The sequence below is a fragment of the Juglans regia genome, chromosome 3 (genome assembly GCF_001411555.2).
Source record: "Juglans regia cultivar Chandler chromosome 3, Walnut 2.0, whole genome shotgun sequence".
Lineage (NCBI taxonomy): Eukaryota > Viridiplantae > Streptophyta > Magnoliopsida > Fagales > Juglandaceae > Juglans > Juglans regia.
The window spans coordinates 28,672,226-28,684,465 of NC_049903.1; the positions used below are offsets into that span (position 1 = coordinate 28,672,226).

General features: G+C 35.3%; 1 protein-coding gene and 1 long non-coding RNA gene across 2 annotated transcripts in view; both read right to left on the reverse strand.

Moving 5' to 3' along the window:
* Nucleotides 1-643: 643 nt before the first annotated feature.
* On the reverse strand, nucleotides 644-1,366 carry LOC118348058. Its single transcript, XR_004801194.1, has 3 exons — nucleotides 1,311-1,366; nucleotides 1,099-1,190; nucleotides 644-658 (listed from the first exon to the last, which is right to left on the reverse strand). It is a non-coding gene; the product is annotated as an uncharacterized LOC118348058 (long non-coding RNA).
* Nucleotides 1,367-10,078: 8,712 nt separating this feature from the next.
* LOC118348034 overlaps nucleotides 10,079-12,240 on the reverse strand; it is an 8,141-nt gene continuing 5,979 nt past the window's right edge. The window contains exon 4 of the mRNA XM_035688763.1: nucleotides 10,079-10,360. Within this exon, the coding sequence (XP_035544656.1) occupies nucleotides 10,079-10,360 (282 nt within the window). The remainder of the gene's footprint in view (nucleotides 10,361-12,240) is intronic.

A 12,240-nucleotide genomic window follows, 5' to 3' on the forward strand; every position in this document is an offset into this window, starting at 1 on the left:
GGTGTTTTTTGTAATGCCAAGGTGTTGTTTACATTTCTCGGTCTTTTTTTAAGAAAAATATTATTTGTAAGCATTCCAGATCACTCCATAAACCTGAAGTACTCACTGTTCCAATAGAAACAAAATGGGTTGTTGTGTTTGTATGAGTTAAGTGTGCAAATAGAAAGTAGAAGTGAATTAAGTAAAATCTGATAGAGAATTTCAACAAATTCGTCATTTCTTCTTCACGAGCAACATGCATTCAGAATATCTTTGATATCAGGATCACCCCCAGCTTCTTTATCCTACTCAAAAAGAAATAAACAAATTTTACATCTAGTTAGAGTAGTATCTAGCATAAGAGCTCAGAACTTTAAAGCCTTGAGTGGAGTCTTTCGATACTCCTCTCCGATCTTTTAATTGTATAAGAAAATATATGTAGATAAGGTTACAAAATGTATAAAAATATACATGTTAATAATTGTCTGTGTGTTAGGAAAAAAAGGAAACTATTGATCAATAAGAAATATATAACAATGGTCATATTGATGATTAATCGTGTTCTGGGCATGAGGACAAAAGAGAAAGGGGACACGCTATGATGAGGAACTTGATTACCTTGTGAATGAATAAGATGTTAGTTTTTCCAGGACCTGCAACTATAATTCCACCTTGCTACCTAAGAAACAACAAACTTCCATTTGTTAGTTTTAAAAATAGGAAAAAAAATTCACTAAGAAAAAAGTATTTTCTACCCTTGCAGCAGACAACTCATATTTGACAAGCTTAGCCAAAATAGATAAAGATCATTAAACCAACTGTCTTATTGAATGCAGGCCTTATAATCTGTACATTTCTATAATTTTGTTTTCAATTTACGCATTAGTGTAGAGTCAACAGTTGCCAGATTTCTTTGGTGGCTTCCTTGAGATCTTGTTTAAGCCACCAAGGAGATTTAGTTGTGATGGATCTAGGTTCTGTTGTTAATACCGTTAAGTCAAGTCAGGATGCAGGTTTTGTTGATAGTTGCTAGGAGTTCAAGAAAAGTACATAACTGGATACTTTGATCTATCATAAAAAAAAATGGACATAGTAGTTGCAACAAGATGTTTTGAATACCAACCACCTCTAGTCACGGTGTCCGTTTCAAATGAAAGCTTCCAGTCTTGTCGATAACCTTCCATGTATAACTGTATTATCTTGAGACCTACCTGCAGTGTGACAGAAACAACTAAACTAAGAATTCCTAGATGCAATCACAAAGTGCTAATTTTCACAAACACCTTATGTAAGCCACAAGTACTAGAGTTACCAAAAAGGAATTTGCAGACTTTAGGAGTGAATGTAGTTGAAGCCCCTGAGACAAATTGTAAAGCCTCATACGAAGTTTGGGTTGGGTTGGGATAAACTTCTGAAACAAACAAAAAGTTTTATTAGCAGGCTGCAAAATTAAGACACATTACCATTTTTTCAGTTGGGAAGTATAGACTACACAACATAAAATTGAACAGATTTCATTTTCATTCGTTTGCACCCTCCTTTGATGAGTAGTATAAGGTCTTTCCACAATGCAGGCTGCTTTGCAACAACATGAATGACACGGTCATTGCTGCCATCACCAAACCTTCACCTTCTCATCCTCATCATTATGACATTATTGTTGTTATCGTCATCATCAACTGGCAACGGAAACAATGCTTCTTGAGGTGTTTGGGAATCGTAGAAAGTCTGAAAGTGTGATTGTGTGATAGGCCAGGAAGCAGAAGTGTTGAAGTAGGGTTGGTGATACTGTTGGAGTAGAGATTATTGGTCGAAAGTGTGGTAGACAGAGAAGTCGCCATGGATGGATGCTTGAAAGATAAGCAGAAACTCCACCCAAGGACTCTGGTTGGTGTAGAGATTACTGGGCGGCTTCGTGACTGTTGGTCGTAATTGTGGGAAATGGAGTTACACGTGGCAACACTCAGGTTGTCAAAATGCTTCAATATTAGAAATTCGCGTGGTTATGCATTGTCAATTAAAACTGCATGACCCAAATTCAATTTCTTCTTTCTCCCCTCCCCCTCCGTTGGTGGCCATTCCCTCGTGTCAAAGCCCTACTCCATTTCTTTTTTTGAGGAGATGCTTTTATCACCGGCCATTATATCCGATGCCAATCCTGCTTTTGCCACTCCTATCCCTCCAGAAGCTTGACGATAATCTAATCCGCCGCAATGGTCTCATGGATAGAAATGTCCAGTGGGTATTACTGGGCTCCCCGGGTTGGGAATGGGAACCATCGCCAGCCGCCTCTCTAACATTCTTGGCGAACCCCGCGTCGCTAACGACAATCTCGTCTCCTCCGGCCCCCTCTCTCAACTGGTTTTTCTGTCTAGTCCCTGATCTGTTCGTTGGAGCTCATATTACTTTGGATTCTTATTATTTTTCATGCAGGCTAGCTTTAGAAGTTTGCTACTTTTCTCCATTTTTTATCTGTTTTTTTTCTGTTCTGAAATCTCTCATTCTTGTTTACTATTTAGCGAAATGGTTTTTAGCTAGTGGGACGCTAAAAAAAAATCTATATCCGCTAATGTTTCAATATTATTAGTTCATAATTAAGTTATGTCTGTCATGCTCGTATAATCCCGCTCATGTATCATTTGTTGATATATTTGGGAGTTCTTGCCAATTAATATCCATGACTCTGCTAGAATATTCCTTGAAGTAGATCGAGTTTTAACTCAAAATTATAGAGTTCCTCATCATATATGTGTCCATTCGATATTTGTGATAATTTAATTGTTTGATTTGTGAAAAGTAGCTAAGAATCACTCTATTTGAACTATGAGCTGTCGGGCTTGCCATGAATTATTAGTGTTGTTTATGTTTTAGTATTGTTTTTGTGTTAATTAGACTCTGTTTGTTTTTGAAAACCAACTTATGCCATTGCACGCCGTCTATCCACAACCAAAATCTCCCAATATTAGCCATAGAATTAGGGACGAAGGGGAACATATACAGATATACACACTATACCCCTAATGTCCAGGTGCCCCTTTTTTTTTATCTCTTCACTACAATGTAACTTTGACTATAAAGAAATAATAAAAAAGATTGATTAGCTGTAAATTACCCAAAAAAAAAAAAACGTCCAAAGGAAAATTTTGACCATAATAGCTACCCAAATTTTCTATAAAGAGAGAAGTTTTCTTTTTCCTCCCCATTGCAGATAGATGAAACCTTTCACTGGTATATGAAGTAGGGGTTTTGTATTTCTTCCTTTCTCTTTTGTAGTGACTCTGAACTCCTTTTATTTTTTTATTTTATTTATATTTAATGATTAAAGAAGTGACTATTAGTGAAGTTGTATATTTTTTTAATTTTTTCTTGATGATTAAAGATGTTAAAAAAATACTTAAAAGAAAATAATAAAAAAATAAAAATAAAAATACTTATCGTAAGCTGAATCATGATCTATTCTTGATGGTTTTCCTCTAACAATAAATCAAGCTGTGAGCAATTTCCTTGTGGTCAAGAGAGATTGTTATGCCTTACAATCTATTAAATATTAAGTTTTATTCAATGGAGTAAAAAGGAATGGATTTTTTAAACTGGGAAGATTATGACCCTTGTATTTCAATCGAAAGAGAAGAAAAAGGTGTTATGGTAGTATGGGACAACAGAATTTTGCTTGCTACTACGAAGCCTGGATGTTCTCTATTTTTGCTGCAACTCATCTAATACCAATCAAGGAACATCCCCATGTCAGAGATACCCATCCAAAACCCAAGGGTTAGTAGGCCTGGGTTTCAATTTTTTTTTTCCTTCTAACAATGTTTATTTCCCTATTTGTCTAGATAATAGTACTCTTAATCTAATTTTCCCAATCGTTAAATACACCAGTCACCAAGGACTACTTTTGTTCTCTTTGATTCTCTTTTGGGCACATAATATCTTTCTCTAATGTTTTTCTCCAACCCAAATTAGGTGACCAACCAGTATTACATTAATGTCACTTTCTCTCTCTGTCTAGTAGTAAGAAAATATCATATTCTCTCTAGTACTCATGCCCTTTATGATATGTGCTCAGATTTGGCTTGATTGTTTGTGTTCTCAGGAAATATTGGAACAGGCTATTGGCATTGACTTGGTTGTCAATCTAAAGCTCCAGGAAGATGTATTGCCTAAGAAATGTCCTCAAAGAAGAATTTGCAGTGAGTTTGGGAAATTTCAATATGGCCTCCACTAACATCAAGTGTGGAAATTGGAATCCTGGTATTAGCTGGCTCCACTTATTCCCCAGCCACATTGTATGTTGAATCTCATTCTTGGTCAGATGATACTGAAGCCGTAGTAAAAGAGCAGGTAGATATTGTTTGATTCTTTTTCATTGTTCTTTATTGAGGCGGCATGTAACGCCCCAATGGAAGGCTCAAACCACATGGCCTATACTCCAAAAGAACTAGTCAATGATACAATTAGAGCCCCATTGAAACATTATAAAGAGCAAGAACTTCTCCTTCCCAAGCAATGTGGGATCTCATACACCACCTACCCTTATCCATATCATATGGGGTATCACAATCTACCCCCCTTAAATTCCCGACGTCCTCGTCGGGCCTGTCCATTTTAGGTGGCACGGCTCAAGTCCCACATTTCTGGTTGGGATAGGCTCTGATACCATTTGTAACGCCCCAATGGAAGGCCCAAACCACATGGCCTATACTCCAAAAGGACTAGTCAATGATACAATTAGAGCTCCATTGGAACATTATAAAGAGCAAGAACTTCTCCTTCCCAAGCAATGTGGAATCCCATACACCACCTACCCTTATCCATATCATATGGGGTATCACACGGCATTTGCAAGACATTTGTCAATGCAAAGAGTTCTGTCTAATCTTGTCCCTTTCATGAGGTTGGTGTGTGTGTCATTCAAATGGTTTTGATGAAAGTAAATTGCATCTCTATATTGTTTTCAATGCCACCTTTTGAATTTGGTACATATCGTTTTAATCTAATTATATGGTGCCCTGACAATCCTATTATTCTAGCAGAGTCAGCTGTGGAGGACTTTTATCGTAGTCAAGGAAAATTATAGGAGTTTGACCTGCCAAGAGAGTTCCCAGAATCCTGGCCAAAATTGTTGGAAGCTCTCGATCTTAATGACAATGAAGAGAAGCAGTCTGCTGCACCACTGCAACATAAGCTATTTTACTGTACCTTTGAAGGTATGCCATTCTTTGCATGTGTAATGAGAAAGTTAGCCAAGGTTAAGGGGAGGGTTTGGGTGTAGAACATCAATCAGCTTTATGATCGTTACAGTTTTTCTTTTTTCCCCCAATGAGGACTTTTGATTAATGATTTAATCAAGCTACACTTTGAAGTGCTTGAATGATGTTCTGTAGTTACCAATATGCACATTAAAAACAATCCCATTGTGCAACTATTTCTGGGGTAATTTTGAACTTATTTTTGGTTTCGATGCCAGCAATTCACTGTTGAGCTCTTTACTTATCAAAAAATTGAAATAATTATTTGGACTACCAGAAAAGTTTATAAAATGATAACTTGGTTGATCGACAAGGCAACTGGATTTGTCACCTTCACAAGTTTTGACTTATTTTGAGGCGGTATTCCTCCAGTTCTTCATCTAGTTGGCGATTATAACTAGTTCTTCACAAGACTTACAAAAAAAAAGTTCTTCACAAGGGTCTCCACGTCCTAGTCTGCTCCAGTACCTAATGGGTTGAATGAAAATTCTAGGCTTTGTCTGAGGGTTATCCATGGGTGTCAAGAGGGTTGTTGTAACACCCGGACCCACTCAAGCTCAAATATTTTTATTTTTTTATTTCTTTTCACACGTTAACTTTCCCGGACGTTGTATTTTTCCGTCTATTTTCTTTTTCACCCCTAAGTCTTCCTCTCGTCCACGGCATGCATGGTCTTGCACGTCTCTAGTTTATTTTTTTATCCACTTCATGCACACGCACGACTCAGTTTTTCATTCGCACACACGTCTCCCTCGTCTCTCTAGGATTTTCGCATCACATATATTTACGCACGTTCTTCATTTCTCGACAAAAACCTAGTTTAGCCGTTCTCCTTTTTCCCCCTCTCCTCTCGTTTTCCCACAGCCGAAACATAGTTGTTGCCCTCCTCAGCCTCCATCCCCTCGGTTTCTCGCACCCCAAGTCGTGCAGCACCCTAACCGCTGGCCAAGCCGTAACACAACATGGTTGTATTTTCCGTGACGCTGCTGCCCAGACCACGAGAACGTAAGCCTCAACCACTGCACTGTCGTAGCCTACATCCTTGTACGTTCGCAGCTCCACCTCGCCATGCGCCACCTCCACTTGACCATCACTGGAGCTCTGCTCCTCTGCCATACACCACTGCACCAACACCTTATTGCCGAGGACAACCACCTACATAGTGAACCGAAAACTCCCCTGCTTTAACCCCCGAAAATAGAGCAATGCTCAGCCGGTGCCCTTGTCGTTCAAAGCCACCTCACACGATGTCAGTGCCTCCACGTCGTTACCACCGGCACAGAGAACTCCGACGGTCACTCCACACCACTCCTATCACGCCGCGTCCCTACTGGTAAGCTCACGGAGTGTCACGGCCTCCTCGATGTTATTCCGTTCTCTCTCTCTATCTCTCTCTTTTTCTACATGAGGTTTTTCTCTCACTCGTCTCTCTCTCTCTCTTCCAGTGCTCCGCCGAGATCACTACCGCTTCGTCGCACGCTGCCGCGTGAATTTCCTCCTTGGGTAAGCCCTGCCATGCACGTTTTGTGTGTTTAAGCAGGTTTTTGCTGTTTTGATTGGTTTTCAAAGAATGGAAGGAAATTACTTTAATACCCTTTACTACATATTATTTAGATATGGAATTACAGTTTTGCCCTTATTATTAGATGGTTTCAATTTGAAATTTGTTTTTTTTTTAAATCTGTTTTTACATGGTTTATACGGGATGTATAAGAAATTTTACAGAAAATAAATAGGATTTTCAAATTGTACTATTGGTAGCAAATTATTTTAGTAATTGTGTAATTTTATTTTAAACATTTAAATTACGATTAAAGCTATTTGTTTATTATTATTTAACGAAATTTTTACTTGTAGTTACCTTAAATGTTGAGTATTATCAAATAAATTTAGAGAATGAGGATATTTTAAGGTTGTGAGGATTTTTAGGTAGTGAAGGATTAAAATAGGTTATTTTAGAAGTTTAGGATTAAATATCGAAATATGAGATTAATTGGAAATTTACGAGAATTACGTTATTTTTTGTAGGTGACAATTAATTATTGTTCGACATTTTTGAGAAAATTTTCGAAAAAACTAAGAAGTCCAGGTAAGCGGGGTTCCTATACTAAACTTTGTATTAAAATAAAATGAGCTGAGGTTATTTTTAAAAAATATACATATTTGATTATGAAAAGAAATTTGAACTACCTCAGTTATTTGTTCTGCATTACTCATGAGATTATGTTTAAGAAGAAATTATTTTCTGCCATTACTGGTATAGACATGAGTTTATTTTTTACATTTTGTTTCTAAACTGTGAAAAAAGAGCGAATATGAAATTTTATCCATAAATTATGTTGTGATATGATTTTGTTCTGTTCTGAAGATTTTCTATACTCTGATATGATCTAATGTGATTTCTGAAAAACCTCTGGCATAACATTCTGTTTCTGTTCTGTTCTGACCTCCCCACGGGTGTAAAACTACGGCCTCTGTTCGGGTTAGTACTAACTTTTCTGCTTCTGGTACACCCACTTTGGAAACAAAGTAGTTTTCTACGTGGTCTTTCCTATGTGCACACTCGAAGCTCCTAGAATGAATAAGGGGAAGATTCACATTCTGTTTATGCTCGGTTAACTACCGGGGTTTGCACAACCCTACCACGGGGGTTAAACATGTATTTATTATGATATGATAAGATAATATGTGATGTTTCAGTTTATGCTATGCCAAAGGAATTTTGACTATGAATATTTTCGAACTTTCACTCTGATATTTTTATAACATGCTCTAACGCTGCATTTTAAAAACAATATTTTGATTCTGCATTTTGAAAGAAAATATTTTGTTCTACATTCTGAACTCTGTAAATGCTCATGTTTATTATATATCCTCTTCTTACAGTTGTTGAGTTGGTTCACTGCTAACAGGGCGATTTGCTTTGGTCTCGGGCATGGGTGGGCAGTGGATTCAAAGACCACATAGGTCAAGTACTGACCTAGATTTTGTGGGTTTAATTTTTGGGGAGACCACTTTTGTTCCTCTCAAAGCTATCGCACAAGCTACCAAAGAGTAGACGACACCTACAATATATATGCATGATGGGCCGGGGATGATGTGATCCCCTTACAAGTGAATATTTACTCTATTGAAGTTTGGTAAGATTTCAGGTGATTCCGGATTTATTGATGGTATTGGTAGCCGGCACTCTTTGCTGTCCATAACATCACCATCTATGCATTTGAATCATTAAAGTAGCAGAAGATGGGAAGTACCTTACTTCCATACCCATGGCATGCCTCAACTATTGGGTGTAGTTAGCTGATGGATCCACGTGCATGTGCAGTCTGGCCACGTCGGTGAAAGTGTGTTTTACTTCAGAATAAATATTTTAGTTAAAAAGAGATTCGATAAATGTAAATTTATAAATTAATGTGGCTTAAAGTGATACGTTATATTGTAAAATTAATTTTTTTAAAAATGAATTTAATATATCAGATGAAATCATATTAATTTATAATTTTTTTATAAAATCTACGTAATAATAGTAAAGATCCGTAGTACTGGAAAACAGCCGGCTGATCAGCTTTTAATTTCGACTTCCAAGCGTAGAAGCTGTCAAAGTAATACAAGGGTAAATCCCAAGATCGAACTCACAGGGACAATGAGAATTTAGCAAACATTTCATTTTCGCAAGACCACATATTACCGTTTGGAGTGACACGAAAATTTAAAATAATCAGCAAAGAGAAATAAATTCCTAAACTTAACCACTAACAATATTAACACCTAAATGTGGATATTTACTAAGGGAGTGTAGAGTGAATTATGAGTGAAATTGTCGGGACGTTCAAGCATAAGCAAAGCTGAAAATAAAAGAGAATCTATTTTTCTAAAATTGCTAAGATTAAAGGGATTTAAAGAAATCGTATGGAAGTTGACTTAAACTTGTAAGAAACAATTAAACAAACACTTGGGATGCAATTTTCACCCACTAATTTGATGATGGATTTACTTCTCTTTTTATTTTCTCTCGACCATTTTCTCATTCCTAGAAATCATAGTCGGATAATATAACAATGAACCACAATTTTATTTTAATAAAACTACTTGATAAATTATATAACAATCATAGAAAATGAAAGAAAATTATTAAAGTCATGTTACTTGTTCAAGTATCAATTGTGCCTTTACGTCTACAATTGATCTAAACCAAGAACAAAGAACTCTAATATTTTCTAAATGCACATTGAGATATAATCTACCAAGTTAATCATTAAAAGCACTAAATATTGAAGTCAATCCAATCCCAAATAGTCACGGGTTACTCATTGAATCCCAAGCTAAAAATCTAGCCTATCATCTCTAGATTAACAAAATGCTCAAGAAAATAAAAATCTAACATCATCATATACTGTTTCAAATGAAAATTACTGAATAAAAATATACTGCATCCCACAAATGTGCTGAAATTCAAAACCCAAAAACATACAAACTTGCAGAAAAATAAAATGAACTGGAAAAATAAATTGAAGAGGAAGATGAACACTGTGCGAAAATAAAACCGAAAAGAAAAAAAAACTGTGCGGAAGAAGACTAAAAATAAAAACTGCCCAAAAAGAAGTGAGGCGCACGAATGAAAATTTTCATTTTATATCTCTGTTTTCGCGCACGCCTCACTCCGCGTTTTCAGTTTCTCCCCCTTGCGTTTTGAGTCGGCTCCCCCAGCCCAGTGCGTGCGTTTCAGCTCCAGCCCAGTGCGTGCGTGCGTTTCGGCTCCAGCCCAGTGCGCACGTCTCTGCCTGCTGCATCTTCCGCGTTTCATGCGTTCGCCCAGCGCGTTTTGAGTTCAGCTCGCCTGCGTTTCATGCGTGCGTGCGTCCGTGTTTCACTTCGTCCGCATCTCCTGCTGCTGTGCGTTTTAATCTGCCATTGCATTTCATGTCCGCAACTGTGCGTTTCGAGTTCGGCCCCAGCGTTTCATTCCACTGCAGCCCAGCCCACGTGAGTCTGCTTCGTTCCAGCTCCAGCGTTTCATTCCACATCTCTCGCGTTTTGAGCCAGCCTGCAGTGCACAATTCTTTTGCTGCTGGCATTAGGTACTTCCAATAATACCCATATAATTTTAATATCTTTTCCACAATGCCCTGCAATATAAGTAAATTATCAGAATAAAATTTGGGATATTAATCAGAATTTAACATTGAGTCAAGTATTAAAAATCAATACATAATTAAGTGCTTAATTCATTTTTTTGTTAAATAATTCATTCACTTAAGCAGCTTTATCATGTAATTTTTATCACTTTATCACCGGCCAACTACAAAAGCCGCTTGCGTCCGATTAGGTAACCACCACAAGCCTCGTGCGTGTCGGTATACCACTTGGGAATGCTAAAGTTAGTACAATGATACTCTTATAACTTTCTTTTTATAATTATTTTACAATTTATTTTAAATAACCAATATAATTATGTCACTTTATTAAAAAAATAATTTCAATTTTACATGATTACCATTCATCCTAAATAGAGTTATAAAATAGTTGTAGACTAATTGTAGGTTTATCATTTTTTTAAATTTTATATTATTTTAATTACATATAGTCTGTCAATACTGTAAATCTTAACGATAAATATATCAAAATCTGTGTGTGACCGTATCTATATTTTCGAGCACCTAACTGACAAAACTAGGACAAAAAATGAGTTAGAGAGATATGTGACTTATCAATAAGTTAGAAAGATATTTTTCCATGACTTAATTATCATTGAATTTGAATATTTGGACGATCCTTATGCTTGGGAAAAGAATCTAATCTTCTTGTTGGATGAATTTTATCAAACCAGCTAGAGTACTTTAAGTTTCTCATTGAATACCCTTAAAAAAGATGTTAGGTATATAAAGAATATTATAAAATTAGGCCGGAAAATGATTTACTTACAACCGTAAATGATTTACTTACAACTGTCTTATAATTATTTTTTAATTTGAGAAATTCTATTTACAGTCCCTATTTGGGGACTGTATGTGCAAGTCTTTCATTAAATAGAAAAAAATATCATTTTGATAAGAATATTATTGTAATTTTAAAAAAATTTAAAGATAAAATTAACTAGATTTGCAATGCAGTTCCCAAATGGAGATTGTACGTAGCATTGCTCTTATAGTTTTATAGAAAATTGAGAGTAGTTTTGTAAAACCGACCGAAATCTATTTTTAATGAAGTAGCTAGCCAGCGTATTTGTATTAATTCATTGTAAAATAATTATAAAAAAATTGTAAGTGTATTATTACTCAATTATCAATAATTACTATATAAATTTAATAGTTTAATATAATACATTAATTAATTAGATCGTAGATACTGTTTTTGAATCGAAGTTTATATGATAGATCAAATTCAACATAATTATATGCGAGTTTTATTATTGTAGTTCTCTTTGTATGCTTTAACATTTCTCATCAATTCTTTATTTCATTATTACTGAAGATATCTCACCACCGACATATTCTGAAAAATGTATATTTATACTTGGAAAAGCTACGCGTCCCGCTCTCAGCTTCTACTTGGAGCTACTACTTGCATTATTGTGTATTTTTTTATGTGGTTTTTTTAGGTTTTTTTAATATATATTTTTTTAATAATTTCAAATATTTTAAAAAAATAAAAAAATTTATAATATCATTAAAAAATACTTTCTTAATCACGAAATAAAATAAAATAAAATTAAAGAATTATTTTTTATTTTTACTTTATGATTAAGAAAGTATTTTTTTTAATAATATTCTAATTTGTTTTATTTTTTTTAAATATTTAAAAATATTTTAAAAAAATCTATAAAAAATAATTAAAAAAAAATATATCAAAAAATACATACTAGCCAACCGTAACTCCCAGCAGAGCCACCAGGCTCTAGCAGTACTCATTTATTCTTTTCAATTACTTTTATTTTTTTATTATGTTTTTTTTATGGATGGTAAAAAAATACTGACACCATAATGCATAGTTATATTGTTTTGGTAAC